At 49.4% G+C, this 26199-nt stretch overlaps 1 protein-coding gene across 2 annotated transcripts in view; it reads right to left on the bottom strand.

Annotated features, from left to right (window-relative positions):
• Positions 1-22806, bottom strand: part of pitpnm3 (PITPNM family member 3) — a 236593-nt gene extending 213787 nt beyond the window's left edge. For both annotated transcript variants that reach the window (XM_033046226.1, XM_033046227.1), the window contains exon 1: positions 22718-22806. In XM_033046226.1, coding sequence (XP_032902117.1) covers positions 22718-22739 — 22 coding nt within the window. In that variant the 5' untranslated portion in view covers positions 22740-22806. The remainder of the gene's footprint in view (positions 1-22717) is intronic.
• Positions 22807-26199: the final 3393 nt, after the last annotated feature.

Here is a 26199-nt window from a genome sequence, read left to right as displayed (position 1 = left end):
CTGACTACGGGTACTTGTCTGTGCGTTCTCCCCGTGACCTGCGTGGGTTTTCTCCGGGTGCTCCGGTTTCCCCCTACACTCCAAAGACGCACAGGTTTGTAGGTTAATTGGTTTGGTACAATTGTAAATTGTCCCTAGTGTGTTCGAATCCCGCTTGGAGTGCATACTGTCGTTGTGTCCTTGGGCAAGACACTTCACCCACCTTTGCCTGTGTGTGAATGTGTGTGAGTGATTGGTGGTGGTCGGAGGGGCCGTAGGTGCAGATTGGCAGCCACGCTTCCGTCAGTCTGCCCCAGGGCAGCTGTGGCTACAGAAGTAGCTTACCACCACCGAGTGTGACTGAGGAGTGAATGAATAATGCGATGTAAAGCGCCTTGAGTATTAGAAAGGCGCTATATAAATCCCATCCATTATTATTATTATTAGTGTGTGTAATTGCGTGGGTGGGCTGTTCCAGATTTTAGAGATACAGCGCGGAAACAGGCCCTTCGGCCCACCGAGTCCACGCCGACCATCGATCGTCCATTCACACTAGTTCTATGTTATCCCACTTTCTCATATGCTGCCCAACATGCCATGGGTAATTTACCGCGGCCAATTAACCTGCAAACCCGCACGTCTTTGGGATGCGAGAGGAAACCGGAGCACCCGGAGGAATCACTCACGGTCACAGTGGGGACGTGCAAACTCCGCACAGACAGCGCCTGAGGTCAGGATCGAACCGGGGTCTCGGGCGCTGCGCGGCAGTGGCTCCACCCACTGCACCAGTGCACTATCCTATAATCATTTAAATAAATCAGGTTATCGTCTTAGAAGCTTCATTCAATTACTGCTCGATATGGGCACTAGAGGGCAGTAGACTCTCCCGCTGGTGGAAACATTCTCGCTGGCGGCTCTCCGCCTCAAGACCCTGTACACACGGGCATCCTCCCAGCTGCCACGTGCTGGTCACGCACTTTTCCCAACGGGGCCGCGGCCTTCGAGGAGTTTACGCGGATACGGGTGGTGGGCGTTGGCCGTGTTGACCTGCAGGGGACAGTCTGGAACTTGGCTGCAGGGAGACGGCTCGGTCGTGAGAGCTGTCGGCGAGGCTCGAACGCGTGGAGTGCTCGCGGCTGAGCAAACCCCCCCCCCCCCCCCTCCCCCGCTCAGCACGGAAGTACTTGTCGGACCCAGGCGCCGTAATCCTTCCCAGGAACCGGTCCCGCACAACACGAGCCGCCTTTCCGCAACAGCCTTCGAACAGCACCTCATATTCCGCTTGGGGAGTCTGCATCCTGGGGGCATGAACATTGAATTCTCCCAATTTTGTTAGTCCTTGCTGTCTCCTCCCCTTCCTCAGCCCTCCTGCTGTCTCCTCCCATCCCCAAGCCTTCGGGTTCCTCCTCCTTTTTCCTTTCTTCTCCCCGCCCCCCCCACCCCGATCAGTCTGAAGAAGGGTTTCGGCCAGAAACGTTGCCTATTTCCTTCGCTCCATAGATGCTGCTGCACCCGCTGAGTTTCGCCAGCTTTTTTGTGTACCTTCGATTTTCAGCATCTGCAGTTCCTCCTTAAACCCTTCACCTCCCTCCGAGACGCAGGGGAGGCGTCTCCTGCACGGGCTCCTCCTCCACACCCTGCACTCCCTCGCCCTGGACCACCGACCGGACACCGAGTGGCGGTCAGTGTTGCCTTCCGGTCGCGAGGGGGACCCCCCAAACTGGGTACCTCGGACAAAGTGCTGAGTTATTCCAGCACTTTGTCCCCATTTGAAAGCTCAGCCCCGCAATAACATGCTCAAACCTGATATTCTGTTGTCGCAAAGAATCTTGACTTGGAATCGCACCACTTGAATGCAATATGTCGAGGCTTGTGAGACTATCACTGAAACACATGAGGTGTTGAGTTTGATTTTATGATTGACTGGAGCAACACACTTGTAGATTTCACAGACCCATTCACTGAAAGCCTTGTAACACTCCACATCCAAGAAGGATTTTTTTTAAAGTCTTACACCATTATAAATAGACATGATCATGGTTTTTACATTATCACTGAATGCCAAACAGCTCAGCTCAACAGACGCTAAATAATTGTCATCTAAAGTGTTATATTTATAAGTCAGTCTGTGCTTCTGTGTGGGACAGATTCTTCCCAGTTGTTATCAGGCAACTGAACCGTCCTCTCACCAACCAGAGAGCGGTCCTGACCTAACCCTCTACCTGTCTGATGAAGGATCTCGACGCTCATCTTTCATTCATTTGTTCTCTATCTCGCCACATCAAGAGAGGTTTAAGATTTAGCTCTTGGGGCTAAAGGAATCAATGGGGAGAAGGCAGGAACGGGGTACTAATTTTGGATGATCAGCCATGATCATATGGAATGGCGGTGCTGGCTCGAAGGGCCAAATGGCCGACTCCTGCGCCTATTTTTCTATGTTTCTACATCACCGTCCATATCTCTCGTTTCCCTCTCCCCTGACTCTCAGTCTGAAGAAGGGTCTCGACCCGAAACGTCACCCATTCTTTCTCTCCAGAGATGCTGCCTGACCCGCTGAGTTACTGCAGCATTTTGTGTCTATCTTTGGTTTAAACCAGCGTCTGCAGTTCCTTCCTGCACATTACCATCTGACTTATTGGAGATCTTTAATCAGATGTTATTGGACTTTATCTTGCACTGAACGTTATTTCCTTTATCCTGTATCTGTACAATGTGGATGGCTCGATTTGGTCTTCCCGCTGACTAGGTAGCACGCAACAAAAAAGCTTTTCACTGTACCTTGGTACACCTGACAATAGTGTTGCCAACTGTCCCGTATTAGCCGGGACATCCTGTATATTGGGCTAAATTGGTTTGTCCCGTACGGGACCGCCCTTGTCCCGTATTTGACCGCTACTACTCGGGTCGAGGGGACTGTCGGGTTGGAGCGCCGCGTCCGGCCCCGCCTCACCCGTCCCGACGTAGTGCAGCCCGTGGAGTGCAGCAGCAGCAGCTCCTCGCCCGTGGCCCCGTCGGTCAGCAGCCCGGCCAGCTGTCCGAGCTTCGGACCTTCGCTTACCGCCGACACCACCACCACCCCCTCCTTCTCATGGCCGATCATCGGTTCATGAGTTGGACGGGGTGCCGGACTTTGCACGCGGCCCCTGGGCCAAAACTCCTCAGCTGGCCCGCCGGCTGGGCTTTGTGTGCAGTCCAGCACCCGGGGCCAACTCATCATTCACCCAGACACGGCCGAGTCGATCAACGAATTGCCGTCGGGAATTTGTCCCGTATTTTGACCTTTTGTCCCTTATTTGGGAGTGAGAAAGTTGGCAGAGGACATAGGTGGGTGAAGTCGGAAGAAGGCTCGACCTGAGGCGCCCCCCCCCGTTCCTGTTCTCCCGAGATGCTGCCTGATCAGCACGGGTGTCAGGAGTTATGGGGAGAAGGCAGGAGAATGGGGTTGAGAGGGATAGATCAGCCATGATTGAATGGCAGAGTAGACTTGATGGGCCGAATGGCCTAATTCTGGCTCCTAGAACTTATAACAAGGGTTTACTGTAGTCGAGTTGTTGCTCAGCTGCGAAGACCAAATTAAATAGTCGTTCCGCTGACTGGTGTAGGTTAGCACGCAACAGACGTCTTTCGTTCCACCTCGGTTCACGTGACAATAAACTAAACTCAAACTCAGCCAATAGACCCTGCCAGCTAAAAATAGATCAGCCCTGTGCATTGTACAATGTACATACATCCCCGATGAAGAAACATATTTGTATTTGTCCACAGATAACATTTATAACTCGCAGCCTCCAACACCACGGACTTCCAAATGTAATAAAAATGGAGGTGTGTCAACAAGTAATTTTCAAATGACTCAAATAATCATTATATTATATGTTTAGCCACAAAAGGAACCTATTATCAGGCACTGAATGGCTGAGGCCCAGTTGAAAGGAAGAGAGCCAAACGACAATTAATTTCAGATGAAAGAGTAAATATGACATTAAATGACAGAATACCGCAGAGAAATCTCTCCGTTACTAATCAGCCCTTGTCACAAGCAGTGTGGAGCTGAGCCTTTCAAGCCCCGATAATGATGCTTATTTGTAGGAAGGAACTGCAGACGCTGGTCTAACCCGAAGATAGACACAAAATGCTGGAGTAACTCAGCGGGAGGGACAGGTAGCAGCATCTCTGGAGAAAAGGAATTTCGGGTCGAGACCCTTCCTCAGACCAAAGATAGGATCTTTGCTTCCGACTGAGTCAGGGGGGAGGGAAACGAGAGCTGGAGAAGGGGAGTGTGGAGAGATGTAGAACAAATGAATGAAAGATATGCAACAAAAAAAGTAGCGCTGATAAAGGAAACAGGCCGTTGTTAGCTGTGGGCTGGGTGAAAATGAGTCGCAGACAATGAGACTAAACAGGGCCACATTGAAACTCGTGCAACAACTAGGGTGGGGGGGGGGGCGGAGAGAGAGAGGGGATGCAAGGATTAGTTGAAGTTTGAGAAATCGATATTCATACCGCTGGGTATGAAGATAGACACATAAAGCTGCAGTAACTCGGCTGGGAGAGGCAGCATCTCTGGAGAGAAGGAATGGGGGACGTTTCGGGTCGAGACCCTTCTTCAGATAGTGTGGGATGGTGTTCGTGTGCGGGGATCGCTGGTCGGTGCGTCTGATGAAGGGTCCGCCTACTACCACACTGTTCATATTATCGCATCCTACATGTGCTGTTAGTTGGTGATGCTGCAGTGTACGTTACTCAGTAAATACTGCTGTACCAGATCCGTGAAGTATGTGTGATTTACTCAACATGCTTCTCAATATTCCTTCTCTCCAGAGATGCCGTCTGACCCGCTGAGTTACTCCTGGAAGCTTTTTGTGTCTAAAGGCGTTTATCTCCTTTGCGGAATACAAACCAGCTTACAAATGCGGTCAGGGTGTTATACATGGGCATTGAAATAGTTAGTGACCTTATATCATATGCAGCCTTGGATTCCCTTACTGCGCTTCAGTTTAGTTTAGTTTAGAGATAAAGCACAGAAACAGGCCCTTCAGCCCCACCGAGTCGGCACCGACCAGCGATCCCCGCACATCAACACTATCCTACACCCACTAGGGACAATTCACATTTATACCCACTTCTGTAGGGATGTTGTTGTGCCAGTAAGAACTGTTTGTTGCTTTCCCAATAACAAACCTTGGATTACAAGCAACATCAAGAGCCTCCTAAACGAGAAAAAGGAGGCTTTCAAGGTTGGTGATCGGGAAAAAATCAAGAGGGTACAGCACCACTTGAAAAGGAGTATGAAGCAGGCAAAAGGGGACTATAAAAGGAACCTGGAGAAGAAACTGCAGTACAACAACATCAAAGAGGTGTGGAGAGGAATGAAGACCATCACTGGCTTCAAGGAGAAGAGAAGCCAGCCGTCAGGAGACGTGGACAAGGCCAATGAGTTCTATAACAGGTTTGATCTGGTATCCCCTCCCACCTCTACAGGTGCAGCCTCTCCCCCACCATCACCTCCACGAGGCAGCCCCCCCCAACACCACAGCTGCAGCACCTCCTATGCCGGCATCTCCTCAACTGTTCTTCACGGCGGACGAGGTGAGAGCTGAGCTGAGGAGGTTGCGCCCTGGTAAAGCAGCTGGCCCTGATGGTGTATGTCCCAGGCTACTAAAAGACTGTGCGGCTCAGCTGGCGGAGCCGCTCCAGACCATTTTCAACCTGAGCCTCCAGTCAGGGAGGGTACCAGGTCTGTGGAAAACATCATGTCTCGTGCCGGTTCCCAAAGCAGGGCGGCCGACCGAGATCAACGACTACAGACCGGTGGCCCTTACATCCCATATCATGAAAACAATGGAGCGACTACTCATTCGTCTCCTGAGACCACAAGTCCAGCACGCACTCGACCCACTACAGTTTGCATACCAGGAGAACATTGGGGTGGATGACGCAGTCCTCTACATGCTGCACCGGATCTACTCCTTTTTGGACAAACCCGGTGGCTATGTGAGGATTATGTTCTTCGACTTCTCAAGTGCGTTCAACACCATCCAACCCCTGATTCTGAATGACAAGCTTAAGAAGATGGGGGTGGATTCCACATTTATCTCCTGGATATACGACTACCTGACGGGTCGACCACAGTTTGTCAAGCTGAGGGACAGTGTCTCTGGCACAGTGGTGTGCAATGTTGGAGCCCCACAGGGAACGGTTCTGGCCCCGTTCCTCTTCACCCTGTATACAGCAGACTTTAACTATAAGTCTGACACATGCCACGTACAGAAATATTCAGATGATACAGCGATTGTGGCATGTGTAAGGAACGGGCAGGAGGAGGAATACAGGAACTTGACCAGTTCCTTTTGTGCCTGGAGTGAAGAGAACTGTATCATCCTGAACACAACTAAGACTAAAGAGATGGTGGTTAACTTTGGCAGGTCCAAGCTCCCCCTTCAGCCGGTCAACGCTGCAGGGGCTGACATTGAGGTGGTGCAGACATATAAATACCTTGGAGTGCACCTTGATAACAAACTGGACTGGTCTGTCAACTCTGACTCCCTCTACAAAAAAGGCCAGAGCACTCTTTTTCCTCAGAAGGCTCAAATCCTTCAATGTGTGTAATGATATGCTGCACATGTTTTTACAACACTATTCGGTTGCGAGTGTTATTTTCTACGCTGTTGTCTGCTGGGGCAACAACATTAGTGCAAAAAACAACAAGAAGCTGGTCAAACTGGTTAAACGAGCTAGCTCAGTGCTGGAGGGGAGAGTAGACTCTGGGATGGATGTGCTTGAGAGGCGTATGAGGCACAAGGTGCAGGTCATCCTGAAAAACCCCGGGCATCCCCTCCATGTAATTCTGGAGAGTCAAAAGAGCACTCGGAACAACAACCGGCTCCTCTCCCTGCCCTGTAGAACGGAGCGGTTCAGGAGATCCTTCACCCCTGCAGCCATTAGATTTTATAATTCGGACCGCTAGGCTGTAGGGGGATGCATTTTGCAATTTTTAATTTTTAATTGTTAATTATTGGTCTTTTTAAGTATTTATTGCTCTCAGGTAGTGTCCACATTGTATTCTATGTATTTTCTGTCTGCGTTCGTTTTGAATCTGTGGGTTTGTTGGTTGGGGGCTTCTGGACATCTGAATTTCCCTGAGGGGATCAATAGAGTATTTATTATTATTATTATTAAACCTAAATTCTGGTAAATTATGATAACAAGGAACTGCAGATGCAGGTTAAAGCAAAGAAAGACATAAAATGCTGGATCATTCTGAAGCAGGGTCTCACCCCGAAACATCACCTATCCATGTTCTCCAGAGATGCTGCCTGACCCGCTGAGTTACTCCAGCTTTTTTACCATTCTGGTAAACCTCTGCACCATTTCCAAAGTCTCCATGTCCAAGGGGTCACAGTTTAAGGATAAGGGGGAAATCTTTTAGGACCGAAATGAGAAAAACATTTTTCACACAGAGAGTGGTGAATCTCTGGAATTCTCTGCCACAGAAGGTACTTGAGGCCAGTTCATTGGCTATATTTAAGAGGGAGTTAGATGTGGCCCTTGTGGCTAAAGGGATCAGGGGGTATGGAGAGAAGGCAGGTACAGGATACTGAGTTGGATGATCAGCCATGATCATATTGAATGGCGGTGCAGGCTCGAAGGGCCGAATGGCCTACTCCTGCACCTAATTTCTATGTTTCCTGTAATGAGATGACCAGAACTGCCTCACAGCGCCAGTGACCCGGGTTCGATCCTGACTACGGGTGCTGTCTATACGGAGTTCGTACGTTCTCCCTGTGACCTGCGTGGGTTTTCTCCGGGTACTTGAATGACTGTATATATTGTATAGTCAGGGTTATTTTTTTCCATTTGCTTTTCTTTGATCACGAAAGCTGTTGTTTTGACAGCTAGAATCTGGCGTGCTGTTAGTGACTGCAACTTCTGCAGTTGGACCTTAGCCCAACGCTCTGTCACCCTGCCACCATGTTTTGATTGCCCAGTTTCTCTCATTGAATAAATACAATCCAGTTACAGTTCTTGGTGTGAATTCCTTCCACATACACGCTGTTCGATGGTCCAATGGAACTTTATTTGTCGCATGTTCAACCGCGCAGTGAAATTCCTTGTCGCATGTCGCCATCTTTTGGCGCCGTTTCCAAAGTCCGGTCGGTCCGCGCGCTCGGTCCACTGGAGCGGTTCCCGATCCAGGCGAGCCCCAGGCTCCAGCAGGGCCTACCTCCGTCGCCCTCGACTTGCTGGCCCGTGAACCCACGTCCCTCTCCTCCCCTCCCCTCGTCCGGACATCTTTGTGTTCCGTGGTCGCCTCCTGCAGCTGACCGTGAAGGCGCTGGAGGCATTATCCCTGTTCGCCCTCCTACCGGCCCTCGCCCCTCGCCCCTCGCGTTCCACGTCTCCAGCGGCCCCCCGCCCCCGGTTATGCCGACCACCGATCCCAGAGAGTGGCTGGAATCACAGAGGGGGTGCAGTGACAGAGGGGGTCTCATACAAGACCGGGCGGGGAGAGGAGAAGAACCTCATCACGGTAGGCACACCATGAGGAGATCTCATCTGAAGAAGGATCTCAACCCGAAACGTCACCTCTCCACGTTCTCCAGAGATGCTGGATGACCCCGCTGCGTTACTCCAGCACTTTGGCACTTTTCTGTATTAACCGGTGTCTGCAGTTCCTTGTTTCTACCGAATGATCCGGGCCATCGGCCTCTGTGGTGACTGATAATCTTGCTTCAAGCATGGTGCATCAGGAGAACTCGCAGGACTACCTTCCAACCCGACACATCCACACATCAGGGCAGCAAGGTGGCGTAGCAACAGAGTCGCTCCCTCACAGCGCCAGAGACCCAGGTTCGATCCTGACCACGGGTGCCAGGCGTCTGTAGGGAGTTTGTACGTTCCCCCTGTGGCCTGCGTGGGTTCTCTCCAGGTGCTCCGGTTTCTCCCCACACTCCAAAGACGTACATGTTTGTAGGTTATTTGGCTTTTGATAAAAAAAATTGTAAATCATCCCCAGCATGTGTAGGATAGTGCTGGGTGTTCGGGGATCGCTGGTCGGCACGGACTCGGTGGGCCGAACGGCCTGTTTCTGTGCTGTATCTTTAAACTAAACTAAAACCTCGACTCGCCTCTCGAGGCACAGATGCATTAACTCTCCCACTTACACAATGATCTTCACAAACCAAGGACATCTCACAAGTGTCTCACAAAGAAATGTGTCTTTCGCAACGCAGGAACATTCTTTGTGAAGGAGGCACACAACAGATTGTAGCATCTGTTAAAAAGACTCAATAATTCTTGGATTGTAAAACTGTCAAGGAAGCAAGGCCAAGTCAGACGCAGTCCATTCTCTCTGCATACTACTGTTCTGATCATTCACAAATCGAAGGTTGGTTTTCAAAGCCACGTCTCAAAGCATTTCACAATGAATTGCATCTGGATAAATGCAAAAGCAAGTCTTCGTCACAGAGGCACACAGAGTGATCTCAGTCAATCTTCTCCCCGGCTGAACCATCTTAACAGAAAGGCATTCTCATCTCACCAAGTGGATAGTCATAGAGTGTTACAGCGCAGAAACAGGCCCCTCGGCCCAACTTGCCCACACACTGGCCAACATGTCCCAGCTACACTAGTCCCACGTGCCTGTATTTGGCCCATATCCCTCCAAACCTGTCCTATCCTTGTACTTGTCCGGATGATTATTAAATGTTGCCATAGTCCCAGCCTCAACTACCTCCTCCGGCAGCTTGTTCCATACACCCACCACCCTCTGTGTGAAGAAGGTACCTCTCAGATTCTTGTTAAATCTTTTCCCCTTCACCTTAAGCCTATGTCCTCTGGTCCTCGATTCCAAGAGATCTGATCTATTCCTCTCATGATTTTATACACCTCTATACAATACAATACAAAACAATACGGTTTTATTTGTCACATTGCACATAAAGTGCAAGTGAAATGAATTTGCCAGCAGCGGTACAATGATAAAGAACACACAAAAACACAATAAAAATTTAACACAAACATCCACCACAGCATTCATCACTGTGGTGGAAGGCACAAAAATTGGCCAGTCCTCCTCCATTTTCCCCCGTGGTCAGGACCTCAACCCTCCTCAGCCGTCGCTGCGGGCGTCCAGATGAGTGGACAAGGTAAAAAGTCCAGGTCAGTCCTGAATTCCTATAATTCCTGAAGTCCTATAAGATCAACCCTCATCCTCCTGCGCTCCAGGGAATAGAGACCCAGCCTACTCAACCTCTCCCCCTCGCTATAGCTCACACCCTCGAGTCCTGGCAACACCCTCGTAAACCTTCTCTGCGCCCACTCCAGCTTGACAACATCTTTCCTGTAACACGGTGCCCAGAACTGAACACAATACTCTAAATGTGGCCTCACCAGAGAAAGAAATGGATGGAGAAAAAAACCCACCACTTTACCCGTCGACTCATTCACACGGGATAGCCACCAAGTGGTCACAGGAGTGGAAGGCAACCTCATCTCCATTACACAGCTACATCTCAGGGGTGAAGCTCAACAGACTTGGCACTGGAGTTGGGCGTTTCAATGCCAGCGTGTGGAGATGGGGGCTCTGCCAGAGCCCAGCCTGTGAATGTGGAGCAGAACAACAGACCAACAGACAGCCAGCCATGTCATCTCTGGGTGCCCGCTCTACCACCCACCAAATGGAGCTCCGACAGGGCCCGGCAGACATTGACGCCAACAGAGACAACAACCTGGCTGATCAACGCCCGGCTTGAGATCTAACTATTCCTTTGTTTATGTTTCATTCGCAAGAAGAAGAAGATTCGCTAAGAAAGATGTACACAAGCCAGTTAAAGCAAGATTAGCCCAAGATTATTATTTTACATTTGAAATAGAAATGTTGAGAGAAAATACCGCCTTGCAATAAACAGTAAATAGGATTTAACCTCAGAGTGTCAATTGATTATATTGTCTGAGGATACTGGGCAAAATATACAGGGCTCAGAAGCATGGAACTCGGAGAAGGGAATAAGAGCGTTCAAAAGACATTTGGGCAGATTCACGGATAGGATCAGTCAGTCTAGTTTATTGTCACGTGTACCGAGGTACAGTGAAAAGCCTTTGTAGCATGCTAACCAGGCAGCAGAAAGACAATACATCATTACATTCGAGCCATTTACTGTGTACAGATACATGATAAGGGAATAACGTTAAGACAAGGTAAAGGCCACTAAAGTCCGATCAAGGATAGTCCGATGGTGGTTCAGGACTAGTTGCAGTAAGATGGTTCAGTTGCCTGATGGCAGCTAAAATAGAACAGACAAAATAAAATGGATAAAATAAAACGGATAAAATAGTCAGCGGCTGCACAGAGGCGAGACCAAGCGCAGGCTCGGCGATCGTTTAAGCTGAACACCTCCGCTCAGTCCGCCCTAAACCTACCTGATCTCCCGGTTGCTCCCCCTCCCATTCCCACTCCTCCCATCCCCCAGCCCTCAGGCTCCTCCTCCTCCTCCCTTTTTCCTTCCTACTCCCCGCCACCCCCTATCAGTCTGAAGAAGAGTTTCGGCCCGAAACGTTACCTATCTTCTTCGCTCCATAGATGCTGCTGCACCCGCTGAGTTTCTCCAGCATTTTTGTGTACCCACACTGACCTTTCTGTCCTGGGCCTCTTCCACTGTCAGAGTGAGCCCCAGCGCAAATTGGAGGAACTGCGCCTCATATTTAGCTTGGGCAGCTTACACCCCAGCGGTATGAACATTGACTTCTCAAACTTCAAGTAACCCTTGCATTTCCCTCTCTCTCCATCCCTCCCCCCTTCCCAGTTCTCCGACCAGTCTGACTGTCTCCGACTACATTGTATCTCTGTTTGCTTCGTTGTCACCTTCTCCCAACAATGATGTATTCCTTGATCTCTATCCCCTTTGTCCTGTTTTCACGCCTTACACTTCCTTATCTATGTACCTCCCTCTCCCCCTGACTCTCGGTCTGAAGGAGGGTCTCGACCCGAAACGTCACCCAGTCCTTCTCTCCAGAGATGCTGCCTGTCCCGCTGAGTTACTCCAGCATTTTGTGTCTATCTTCTGGACAAAATAGTCAGTAATGATCTGTATTTGGGCAGTGGGATTGCAAAGAGCGTGGGAGGGGCGAGGTGCCTTTAACCAGTTTGCTGCTCACATCAAATGCCTCCAATGTGGCCAGAATCTGCTTCTGTGCACAAATTATTATGATCTCATAGAATTGGTGAACCAGTTTAACCGGTCTCTTCCTTGCTGCACCCAGATTTTAATTTACAGTGAATTTTAATTCCTTGTTTTTTAATTGAAAACTGTACTGCAGTCATTTCTACAGATTATGATTATTTAACTGGAGGTATAAGAACCGCAGATGATGGAATCCCGAGTTAAAAATAACTGCAGACGCTGGAATACCAAGTTAAAAAAACAAGTATTATGGTTTTTTATTGAATTTTCATTTAGTGCATATTATCTGTATGTGTTGTGTTTATAGGCCTGTCATGCTGCTTTCCAGCAAGGATTTCATTCTTCTGTTGACGATACAGATGACAATTAAAAACTCTTGACTCCTGCGTCACAGTTTAAGGATAAGGGGGAAATCTTTTAGGACCGAGATGAGGAAAACCTTTTTCACACAGAGAGTGGTGAATCTCTGGAACACTCTGCCACAGAAGGTAGTTGAGGCCACAGTTCATTGGCTATATTTAAGAGGGAGTTAGATGTGGCCCTTGTGGCTAAAGGGATCAGGGGGTATGGAGAGAAGGCAGGTACAGGATACTGAGTTGGATGATCAGCCATGATCATATTGAATGGCGGTGCAGGCTCGAAGGGCCGAATGGCCTACTACTGCACCTATTTTCTATGTTTCTATATTTCTATGTTTTACCACGGCAGCAGGAAGTGTCGGTTCACATAAGTGATAGGAGCAGAACTAGGCCGTTCGGCCCATCAAGTCTACTCCGCCATTCAATCATGGCTGATCTATCTCTCCCTCCAAACCCCATCCTCCTGCCTTTCTCTCCCCCCTGTCACCCCTGACATTTCTTCCAGCCTGGGGCAGAGCAGTTCATTGCTTGGATCAAAATCTTCAAAGCTTTGAAAGGCTAAGAGGCAATTGAGTTTTAAGTCGTCACAACCCGAATTGTCAGTTTATTAAAAAAAAATTTAAATTGGATTGAGATGTGCAGTCAACTAAACGGTACAGGCGGCTGGAAGGTCACAGCGATTCGCCGTCACCCCATCGTTAATTATTCGGAAGACAAACCCAATTATTGCCGTGGCATAGAAACCCAATGGTTCACAGACGTCAAGGCTGACGGACTGATTTCTCTGGGAACCTTTCAGTCCGCAAGGCAGGTACGGTCTTTCAAAACTCATTATAAACACTTGAGCAAAGGATCAATAAAGGAAAATAAAATAGCCACTTGATGCCCTTCCCCGGGGCTGAGGTATTCGCTGTCCATACAGCTGCTTCACTGGTCAATTGTAGTGTTTTAACTTATTGATCATTGGCACGGCTTTTATAGTTCACATTTTTCGAGACACAGCGTGGAAACAGGCCCTTTGGTCTGCTGAGTCCATGCTGACTAGCGATCACCCGTTCACACTAGTTCTGTCCAGGGACACTTTATGGAAACCAATTAATCCCACCTGCCTGCGTTTGGCCCACATCCCTCGAAACCCCTCTCCTGTCCGCAGGAAATTGCAGCGAATTGTGGACGCAGCCCAGACCATCACACAAACCAACCTCCCTTCCATCGATTCCATTTACACCTCACGCTGCCTCGGCAATGCCAGCAGCATCATCAAGGACCAGTCGCAACCCGGCCACTCCCTCTTCTCCCCTCTCCCATCAGGCAAAAGGTACAGAAGTGTGAAAACGCACACCTCCAGATTCAGGGACAGTTTCTTCCCAGCTGTTATCAGGCAACTGAACCATCCTACCAACAACTACCTCATTGGTGACACTCAAACTAAACTGCTGAACTGAGTACTGGAGAAGAATGTAAGCTTGTCGACCAGAAAACATGGAAAATAGGTGCAGGAGTAGGCCATTCGGCCCTTCCAGCCAGCACCGCCATTCAATACGATCATGGCTGATCATCCAACACGCAAGCTGATATTGTAGTTTAAAGTTTAGAGATACAGCATGGAAACAGGCCCTTCGGCCCATCGAGTCCACGCCGACCATGAATTCCTTGGTCACACGAGTTCTATGTTATCCCACTTACATATCCACTCGCTACATGATAGGGACAATTTACAGAAGCCAATTAACCTACAAACCCTGTGTGTCTGTGGAATGTGGGAGGAAACTGGAGCAGCCGGAGAAATGGACAGACAATGTTCTGAAACTTCCTTATCCGAACTGGTTTCTGTTAGTCCTCTATTCTTGCCTCTAAATACACACCCCAAAGCCAGGTGGTTGTCCACACCCACCATCTTATCTCCTCTGTACCACAATCAACATGATTACCATTGTAAATCTTATCTTTCGGACACCAGCCCAGTTTCAGACTGAAAACAGAAAAGGAAGGAAGTTCGGACACAAGGATGAGAAAACTTCCCATCGCAACAGGATATTCGGCTGCACTGTTCCAACAAGTGCTCCTGCTTTTCAGTTTAGTTGAATTTAGAGACACAGTGGGAAAAACAGGCCCTTCGGCCCACCGGGTCCGTGCTACCAGCGATCCCCACACACTAACACTATCCTACACACACTAGGGGTCATATTGTAGAGGTGATCATATAAGATCAAGAGGGGAATAGATAAGGTGAACGCCAGTCTGAGGAAGGGTCCTATTCCTTCGCTCCATAGACGCTGCCTCACCCGCTGAGTTTCTCCAGCATTTTTGTCTACCTTCGATTTTTTCCAGCATCTGCAGTTCTTTCTCAAACAACTCTTCAGCATAGTGAATGGTCAGCATGGGCAAGTTGGGCCGAAGGGCCTGTTTCCATGCTGTATGACACTGTGATTATGATCAGACAAGAGACCTTGTGTCTTTAATTATAGAACTGAAATGTTGGAAGAAGAACGGCAACGGTTCAGATTCAGATTCAGATTCAATTTTAATTGTCATTGTCAGTGTACAGTACAGAGACAACGAAATGCATTCACAGCGCCGGAGACCCCGGTTCAATCCCGACTCCGGGTGCTGTCTGTACGGAGTTTGTACGTTCTCCCCGTGACCCGCGTGGGTTTTCTCTGAGACCTTCGGTTTCCTCCCACACTCCAAAGACGTGCAGGTTTGCAGGTTAATTGGCTTGGTGTAAATGTAAAATTGTCCTTAGTGTGCGTAGAATAGCATTAGTGTGCGGGGATCACTGGTCGGTGGGGATTTGGTGGGCCGAAGGGCCTGTTTCTGCACTGTATCTCCAAACTAAACTAAAGTCTGCCATTCAAGCAGCGGCACAGATGATGAAACCGATGATTTGCCCTTGGTTTGTACAGATCTTCTGGCATGGGCATTTCTGTTTTTGTTTCAGGTTTGGGCGCCTCCTGCTTTGTTTATTTCCTGTAATAACGTGCAAATTCCATAAATGTCATCCAAGGTCAAGAACATAGGAACATAGACAACTCCTAGGTGCAGGAGTAGGCCGTTCGGCCCTTCGAGCCAGCACCGCCTTTCAATATGGTCATGGCTGATCACCACGTTCCTGCTTTCACCCCATATCCCTTGTTTCCATTGAACGATCCCGGGGTCTCTGGCGCTGTGAGGCTGCACCACCGTGCCACCCCTGATCCCCCCACCCCCCCCTCCCCCACCCCCTGCCGGCACGTGACCCATATCCCTCCTTTCCCTACATATCCGAATGCCTACTTCAAAACGTCTCACGGGTCCCAAGCAGAAACACTGCACTTCCATCCACAGTAAGGTTTGAGTTTGAGTTCGGTTCATTGCCAAGTGCGCCGAGGTACAGCGAAAAGCTTTTTGTTGCCTGTTGACCAGTCAGCGGAAAGACAATACACGATTACAATCGAGCCGTTCACAGTGTACAGATGCATGATAAAGGGCATAACGTTCGGTGCAAGGTAAACCCAGTTAATTCCAATCACGGATAGTCTGGGGGTCTCCAATGAGGTAGATAGAGGCTCAGTCAGGACTGTTCTCTGGCTGTGGTGGGATGGTTCAGTTGCCTGAATCAACAATCTGTCCATCACTGCCTGAAAAATATCCATCGACTTGGCCTCCACAGCCGCCTGCAATTTCATTATTAACTATGCTGTCATAATGAGACCAATCACAAGTTTGCTTCCAAATTAGATTCCAGGGGTTACATATTTATGGCCCCTCACCGTTTAAATGAACAAGTATTGTTGAAATATTTTGTCACGAACAGAGACTGGATTTTCAATAACACAAACTAAACATGCACTTAACTAGCCCCAGCCATTAGCAAACACAATACCTCCATCTCCAGCTTCAGAATGTCACAGAAAAGTCACAAATGCATAAATATGTTCAATATCTTAGGACCAGATGTACTGCCAATTAGAAATTGTATTGTATTGCCACTGTAATCTATTGATAGTAACTGCCTACTCTGCATATTAAATGCAGCAAATCAGCTCTGACTCTAAGATACTATTCTCTAAAATAAATGTACAGATGGTCCAATTTGGCGAGTAGAAGGATTGGCCACCAGGTTTTATTCTCCGGCCGGCTGCCCATTCTGTGTGTGTCTTTGTAGAATGCAAGACAGCACCAGAACAGGACCTTAGGCCCACAACGTGTGTGCTCCACACGGTGCCTCCACCCATTGTTATCAGCCTGCACATAGATGCTGGAATAGATCGGGTAGATGCACAGAGTCTCTTGCACAGAGTAGTCGAACCAAGGGCCAGAGGACCATAGGTTTAAGGTGATGGTGGGGGAGATTTTGTAGGAACCTGAGGGGTAACTTTTTCACACACACACAAAGGGTGGTGGGGAGGAGGTAGGCTGCCAGAGGAGGTAGTTGAGGCTGGGACTATCCCAACGTTTTGGAAGCAGTTAGACAAGTACATGGACAGGCCAGGTTTGGATGGGGTATGGACCAAACGCGGGCATGTGGAACTAGTGTAGCTGGGACATGTTGGCCGGTGTGGGCAAGTTGGGCCGAGGGGCCTGATTCCACACTATATCACTCTATGACTCTGCGACACATCATCTATTTCCCTGCATATCCCAATGCCCATCGAAAACCTTCTTAAATATCACTATTGCATCTGCCTCCAACAGCACCACTGGAAGCATGTTCCGCCCCCCCCGTGCAAAACACTTGCCCCGCACATCTCCTTTACACTTTGCCACTCTCACCTTAAAGCTATGCCCCTCTGGCCTGTGACATTTCTAACCCTGGGGGGGGGGGGGGAAAGGTTCTGATTGTCTACCCTTTCTACGTCTCGCATGCTTGTACAGACTTCTGTCAGCTCTCCCCTCAACCTTGGAGAAAACAATCCAAGTCTGATCTAATTCAGATACAATTCTGCTCAAGTAGAGGCACACACTGCTGGAGTAACTCAGCGGGTCAGGCAGCATCTCCGGAGAGAAGGAGCAGGTGGTGTTTTGGGACGTTTTGAGTCTGAAGAAGGGTCTCGACACGAGCCGTCACTTATTCCTTTTCTCCGGAGATGCCGCCTGACCCGCTGAGTTACTCCAGCATTTTGTGTCCGACTTCCGCAGTTCCTTCCGACAATATCATTCTGGGAAACTTCCTCTGCACCCGCTCCAAAGCTTCCTCATCCACCCTGGAATAAGGTGGCCAGATCAGTATACGCATACAGGGCCTTTTTGTACACAGCCTTGCACAACTTTGCATTTGGTATTCCATTTTAATCCTAGACCTAGGATTCAATAAATTAAGTCATGGCATCGGAATGTAGAAAGGGATTGAAACCAGTAGCAAAATGGAAATTAAAGTTTTGGCCAGGACCCGCCTCATTCTTCCTTCAAAGGACACCGCACAACTTACTTAACCAGTTTTCACAAGTGTTCGGCCAAACTGGTATAGACCACAAGTCACTTCTCAGAAACATTACCCGGCAAAACAACAAACGCTTATGGCCCTGTCCCACTGTACGAGTTCATTCAAGAGTTCTCCCGAGTTTGCCCTGATTCGAACTCGGAGATTTACGGTAATGGCCGCTCGTCGGTACTCGGGGCTCTCGTGGACATTTTTCAACATGTTGAAAAGTCTTCACGAGTCTTCCCGAGCTTACCGCGTTTCCCGAGCGCCTGCCGTTAAGAGACGTCCCCGAGGTCCGACGCACCCGCTGCGTACATTCTACGTGCTTACCACGAGTCTGATTTTTTTTTAAACTCAGGAGAGCTCTTGAATGAACTCGTACAGTGGGACATGGCCATTAGAGACAAGGAGCTGCAGATGCTGGTTAATCCACAAAGGGACACAAAGTGCTGGAGTAACTCAGCGAGTCAGGCAGCATCTCTGGAGAACAGGTTGGGACCGAAACGTCGCCTATCCATGTTCTCCAGGGGCTGGGGCAGCACGGTGGCGCAGCGGTAGAGTTGCTGCCTCACAGCGCCAGAGACCCGGGTTCAATCCTGACTACCGGCTCTGTCTGTATGGAGTTTGTACGTCCTCCCCTTCAGTTTTCTCCGGGTGTTCCGGGTTCCTCCCACACTCCGAAGGTGTATAGGTTTTTAGGTTAATTGGCTTGGTGTAACTATAAACTTGTCCCTGTGTGTAGGACAGTGTGCAGGGATCGCTGGTCGGTGCGGACTCGGTGGGCCGAAGGACCTGTTTCCGTGCTGCATCTCAAAACCAAGCTAAAAAACGAAAATTACACCGATTTCCAAATATCCACCGGGGCAGAATCTCAGTGACAAAGTTTCCACTGTTGCGAGCCTCTACTCGCTGGAGTTTAGAAGGATGAGGGGGTACCTCATTGAAACTTCCCGAATAGTGAAAGGCCTGGATAGAGTGGATGTGGAGAGGATGTTTCCACTAGTGGGAGAGTCTAGGACCAGAGGCCACAGCCTCAGAGTAAAAGGACGTTCATTTAGGAAGAAAATGTCCTTTAGTCTGTGGAATTCTCTGCCTCAGAGGGCGGTGGAGGCAGGTTCTCTGGATGCTTTCAAGAGAGAGCGAGATAGGGCTCTTAAAGATAGCGGAGTCAGGGGATATGGGGAGAAGGCAGGAATGGGGTACAGATTGGGGATGATCAGCCATGATCACATTGAATGGCGGTGCTGGCTCGAAGGGCCGAATGGCCTACTCCTGCACCTATTGTCTATTGAAGGCGTAAGTAGGAATTTCTTTAGTCAGAGTGTGGTGAATCTGTGGAATTCATTGCCTCAGAAGGCCGTGGAGGCTGTCAATGGATATTTTGAAGGCAGAGATTGATAGATTCTTGATTAGTACGGGTGTCAGGGTTTATGGGGCGTAGGCAGGAGAATGGAGTTGAGAGGGAGGGATAGGTCAGCCATGATAGAATGGCTGGAGTAGACTTGATGGGCCGAATGGCCTAATTCTGCTCCTAGAACTAATGAAAGGGGCCCTGCACCTCTTGATGTGAGAAAAAATAACAACTCGATAGACTATTATTTTCTGGACACCACAAATATCTTCCCGTGTCTTTATGTAATGAGTATGTTTGCTCGAAGGGACCAAAGATTCAGTTTAGTTTATGGTCACGTGGACCGAGGTACCGGGCTATCCAGTCAGCGGAAAGACAATCCATGATTACAATCGAGAAATTTACAGTGTATATGAATGAATGAATGAATGAATGAATGAATGAATGAATGAATGAATGAATGAATACTGCGAATTGTCACAGTGAAGTTCATTGCTTCCATGCCCAAAGTATGCAAATAGTCGCCACATAAAGGGCACCCACGCCAGGTCCCCCTAATAGATCAGGTGGACTCACAGAGACTCTTGCCCGGAGTGGGGTAATCGAGGACCAGAGGACATTAGGTTTAAGGTGAAGTGGGAAAGATTTTATCGGCAACTGAGGGGTAATTCTTTCACACAATGGATGGCGGGTGTATGGAACAAGCTGCTCGAGATCGTAGTTGGGACCGGGACTATCACAACGTTTAAGCAGCAATTAGACAGGTACATGGATAGGACAGGTTTAGAGGGATATGGGCCAAACGCAGGCAGGCGGGACTAGTGTAGATGGTATACGTTGGCCAGTGTGGGCAAGCTGGGCCGAAGGGCCTGCGGAGTATCACCCTATGACCTATGTTTAAGGAAGAACTGCAGATGCCGGAAAAATCGAAGGCAGACAAAAATGCTGGAGAAACTCAGCGGGTGAGGCAGCATCTATGGAGCGAAGGAATAGGCGACGTTTCGGGTCGAGACCCTTCTTCAGACTGGAGGTGGGGGTGTGGGGGAAGAAGTAGTACATCTTGTGAATGGGTAACTTTTCGGGTCTGAAGAAGGGTCTTGACCCGAAACGTCCATTCGGCCCATCGAGACCCGAAACGTCGCCTATTCCTTCGCTCCATAGATGCTGCCTCACTCTATGACCTATTGTCACCCCGACTAAGCATCCAGGCTTTAACGTGGCAGTGAGTATTCAGGCAATTGAACCATCCTACCACAACTAGAGAGCAGTCCCGAACTACCAACAACCTTATCGGGGACCCTCAGGCTATCTTTGATCGGACTTTACTGGCTTTACCTTGCACTGGGGTGGGAGATTGCAACCTTCACGTGGTCCACCCTGTTTCGACGAATGCAATCAACCCGGCGTGCACAAACAAATAGAACAAGTTGTCCAACAACTTTAGGCTGTGCCCGCCACACACAAGTAGAAGACCTTGCACTAAACGGTATTCCCTTAGTGTGCATCTGTACACGCATGTATAGTCTTCCCGCTGGCTGGTTAGCTAGCAGGCAGCTCAAAGGCTTTTCACTGTACCTCGGCACACGTGTGAATAAACTAAACTGAACTGAGGTGCAGGGAGTAGCTACAGAGGTTCAAAGGCAGGAATTTGGTGCGGTTTGGACCAAATATCTTAGCACGCCCTTCACACTGCAATGTAAACAAGGCTGGGTAGATGGGGTGGGTAGCCGCAGGCAGCAGAGAGAGATAGAGAGAGAGAGAGATAGAGACAGATAGAGAGACAGGGCGGGTTGAACAGCGAGCGCTGCTGTCGTTAACATTTGCAAACACCATCGCCGATCAGGGAGGTCACGTATTCTGCCGCAGCCTGAACGCTGGGCGCTGTTTATCCGGCACTTGTCACACTTTCAACTTGCAGGGGAGGAGGGGGGGGGTTAGAGGCGGCACAAGTGATGAAAACTGCGAGCGTTGATAACCAAGTCTGCGCCACCTCCCGAATGCAGTTGCAGTAATGACATTAGTTTGGGTTTTTTTGTGTAGGGAGGAACTGCAGATGCTGAAGATACTGAATAACTGCAGATACACCGAAGATAGACACGAAATGCTGGAGTAACTCATGTGGTGGGGGGGGGGGGGGGGGGGGGGGGGGGGGCAGCATCTCTGGGGAGAAGGAATGGGTCTGGACCCGAAACCTCGCCACCCCTTCCTTCTCTCCAAAGATGCTGCCTGCCTGGCCGCGCTGAGTTGCTCCAACCAGCATTTTGTGTCTATCTGTATCTTCGATGCGTTTGCAACGCGATCTGATCTCACACTGTAGACAGACGCCTGCAATCAACTAACTGTCTCGTCCTTTGTACGGCAAACGACACCAAGGTTGAGAAGGGAACAGTAAGCAACAGGTTTGTTTTAAATGCGAGCTTAATCCTTTACACAATGTCAAATGGAGCTTCAAAATGAGTGGTGTTAAATACAAATAATCGCAGGAGGGTATCAAGGGGGGGGGTGAAATTAAACAGCAAAGTCGTCGCAGGAAAGGCAGGATTGGGACAGGCGTGGATTTTTGGTGTGTGTGTGTGGGGGGGAAGGAACTGCAGATGCTGGTCTACACTACACCGAAGATATAGAGACACAAAATGCTGGAGTAACTCAGCGGGACAGGCAGCATCTCTGGAGAGAAGGATGGGGTCGAGACCCTTCTTCAGACTGTGGATTATGGGTGTGAGAATGAAAGGAAGGGTCTCGACCCGGAAGGTCACCCACCCATTCCTTCTCTCCAGAGATGCTGCCTGCCCCGCTGAGTTACTCCAGCATTTGTGTGTGTGTGTGTATCTCTGGTTTAAACCAGCACCTGCATTTCCTTGCTACACACAGAATGACCAAGGGTTCACCGCACTTGGCCAACAGTTGTGTACTCTACCTCGGGCAGTTGGTTTATTTAAACCTGCCCTTAATAAAAAAACATTTCCTGGTCGAGACCCTTCTTCTCGACCCGATACATCGCCACCCATTCCTTCTCTCCATGAGATGCTGATCGGGTCCCCACTGAGTTACTCCAGCATTTTGTGTGTGTGTGTGTGTGTGTGTGTGTCTCGATGCAAACCCGGCATCTGCGGTTCCTCCCCACACGTTGAATAAAACCTGTCCCTTTTGGAAGACCAGACACAAAATGCTGGAGTAACTCAGCGGGGATCAGGGCAGCATCTCTGGAGAGGAGGAGGAGGAGGAGACGTTTCCCCATTCCACCCCCGTCCAATTTCAGTGGCAGTCTCTCTCCGGCTACTTGTGCTTTTTCCGGCAACAATTGCGCTTTTTGCAGCCCGGCATTCCGATAGATTCACACTTCGCCAAAGTACATGCGGTAAAAAAAAAAAACAATGTTAAAACCACTTTGGATGCGAAGTTGCATCAGAGCTGCCGCTGCCTCTGTGTCTCTCTCTCTCACCTGTGACCGGCGCCTTGTCCATTTCACGGCCGGTGAAACTGCAACCTCGTCTCTCTCCTCTTCTGCCCGGCCAACCTAGGGCGCCAGGTAGTAGACTACTCTGCAATAACCTTTCATTCCACAGACGCCTCTCTTTCTATCTCTGAACCGCGACGTGTGGCTGCCTCTAGCGGACCAGTGTAGCAACGGCCGCCCTCACTCACTCGCCCAGCTGATAGTTGGATCCAATTTAGAGTATCATAGAGAGATACAGGCCCTCCCCCCGTCCCAACTTGCCCACAACACGTCCCAACTACACTACTCCCCACCTGCCCCGCGTTTGGCCCCTATCCCTCCAAACCTGCACCCGTCATCCATGTACATGCATCAGTCTGAAGAAGGGTTTCGGCCCGAAACGTTACCTATTTCATTCGCTCCATAGATGCTGCTGCACCCGCTGAGTTTCTCCAGCATTTTTGTCAACCTGTCTTAACTGTTTCTTAAACGATGGGATGGTCCCAGCCTCAACTACCTCCTCTGGCAGCTTGTTCCACACACCCACCACCCTTTGTGTGAAGAAGTTACCCCTCAGATTCCTATTAAATCTTTTCCCCTTCACCTTGAACCTATGTCCTCTGGTCCTCAATTCCCCTACTCTAGGCAAGAGACTCTGTGCATCTACCCGATCTATTCCTCTCATGAATTGAGATGAGAACAGCACCCCATTGATATTCCGCTTGGTGTGAATGCATAGAAGCCTGGATGGAGTAACTCCGTGGGTCAGGCAGCATAAGGTCACGAATGATAGGAGCAGAATTAGGCCATTCGGCCCTACTCTGCCATTCAATCATGGCTGATCTATCTCTCCCTCCTAATCCCATTCTCCTGTCCTCTCCCCATAACATCTGACACCCGTACTAATCAAGAACCTATCTCTGCCTTAAACATATCCACTGATGGCCTCCGCAGCCTTCTGCGGCAAAGAATTCCACAGATTCACCACCCTCTGACTAAAAAAATTCCTCCTTATCATAAAGAACGTCCGTTAATTCTGAGGCTATCACTAGTCCTAGACTCTCCCACCAGTGGAACCATCCACTCTATCCAGGCCTTTCACTATTCTGTTCATTTCAATGAGGTTCCCCCCCCCCCCCCCCCCCCATTCTTCTAAACTCCAGCGAGTACAGGCCCAGTACCGTTAAACGCTATTAATATGTTAACCCACTCATTCCTGGGATTAGGAATCTATGGAGGGAATGGACAGGTGATGTTTCGGGTCGGGACCCTTCTTCAGACTGGCTTGTGTTCAAGTCTGACTCCATCCAGTGCCTTGAATGCAGAAGTCTCAGCAGGCAACTGATGCTGGACTCATTCCCCCACATCTGCCGACATCCACCCCACGGTCCTTGACAGATCTGGGTCAGGATCCAGTGGCGTGGAGTCCAAGACGACCGGAGACCCTTTTCTGCTGCAGCCTTCATCCGCCTTCCCAGCCGTTGTGACGCTCCACTAAGGTCAGCCATCGTCTTCCGCCTGTACCACCGTTGAGGTCTTGGTTGGATTACTCTTTGTCGGAGACCTCCCCCTCGACCTTACCGCCATGGGTGGCCCTACCAGGAGCATAGCCCCAGACGGCATCGCACTCAGGATCTCAGGTCCACACAAGCTTCTCCACCACGACAAGGTGACAATCCGCAGACAATGTGCAGGCAGATGAGATGAGGTTATCTTGGCATCATGCTCAGTACAGACCTTGTGGGCTGAAGGGCCTGTCCCTGTGCTGCACTGCTCTATGTTCTATGTTATAATTAGATACCATGCATCCATCTTCTAAACCCTCGCTGCAGAGACGCATTGCTTTCCACATGGTTTATGTGCCAGTCACTTTAAATCTGTGTCCTCTCCAAAGGTAATCAATCTCTCGGGCACTGGGAGCTGCCGCATTTCGCTACTCATCTGCCATGCTTTATTTTAAATTCCTCTCACCCTCTTTATTCTAAATCCGGAGACAAATCAGCTTACTGAGTGTTCCCAGCGTCTCCCCCGAGAAGGGAACGATTAACCTCGTGTTTCAGGAGCGCGACCCTCACCCCGACCCAAAGCTGATCGTCGGGGGTCAGTCGGAGGTCAGCGTCCTGCACAGCTCTGCACGTCACGACATTATGACGCGGCCCGGTGAAGGATTTACATTGATTATCCCTTCTCCGTGATGTAGGCCGGCAGCTCCCACAAAGGATCTTGTCCAAAATCTGGCTCAATAGACAATAGGTGCAGGAGTAGGCCATTCGGCCCTTCGAGCCAGCACCGCCATTCAATGTGATCATGGCTGATCATCCCTAATCAGTACCCCGTTCCTGCCTTCTCCCCATATCCCTTGACTCCGCTATCTTTTAGAGCCCTATCTAGCTCTCTCTTGAAAGTATCCAGTGAACCGGCCTCCACCGCCCTCTGAGGCAGAGAATTCCACAGACTCACCACTCTCTGTGTGGAAAAAGTGTTTCCTCATTTCCGTTCTAAATGGCTTACCCCGTATTCTTAAACTGTGGCCCCTGGTTCTGGGCTCCCCCAAAATCGGGAACATGTTTCCTGCCTCCAGCGTGTCCAAACCCTTAATAATCTTATATGTTTCAATAAGATACCCTCTCATCCTTTTAAACTCTAGAGTGTACAAGCCCAGCCGCTCCATTCTCTCAGCATATGACAGTCCCGCCATCCCGGGAATTAACCTTGTACCTACGCTGCACTCCCTCAATAGCAAGAATGTCCTTCCTCAAATTAGGGGACCAAAACTGTACACAATACTCCAGGTGTGGTCTCACTAGGGCCCTGTACAACTGCAGAAGGACCTCTTTGCTCCTATACTCAACTCCTCTTGTTATGACATCACCAGTCAGAATGTTGAGTATAGAAGTTGGGAGGTCATAAGGAATAGGAGTTGAATTAGGCCATTCGGCCCATTAAGTCTACTCCGCCATTCAATCATGGCTGATCTATCTCTCCCTCCTAACCCCAATCTCCTTCCTTCTCCCCATCACCCCGTACTAATCAAGAATCTATCTATCTCCGCCTTAAAAATATCCACTGACTTGGCCTCCCCAGCCTTCTGTGGCAAAGAATTCCACAGTTTCACCACCCTCTGACTAAATAAATTCCTCATCTCAATAGACAATGGACAATAGGTGCAGGAGTAGGCCATTTGGCCTTTCGAGCCAGCACCGCCATTCAATGTGATCTTTCAGATTCAGATTCAACTTTAATTGTCATTGTCAGTGTACAGTACAGAGACAACAAAATGCAGTTAGCATCTCCCTGGAAGAGCGACATAGAATAGTAAGATTAAACGAGAACTTACCAGTTTGAAGTTTGATCTTTATTTTATGAGGAGGAACGTTGAGGGAATACGTGAAGAACCCCGCCTACGGCGCATGCGTGTCATTCTTCAAAGCAGCGGTGTGAGGTCACAGATAGAAAATAATGACCTAAGATAGTAAGATTATTAAAGA

The sequence above is a fragment of the Amblyraja radiata genome, chromosome 28 (assembly GCF_010909765.2).
Source record: "Amblyraja radiata isolate CabotCenter1 chromosome 28, sAmbRad1.1.pri, whole genome shotgun sequence".
Classification (NCBI taxonomy): Eukaryota; Metazoa; Chordata; class Chondrichthyes; order Rajiformes; family Rajidae; genus Amblyraja; species Amblyraja radiata.
This window is presented reverse-complemented; position numbering and strand designations above follow the sequence as displayed.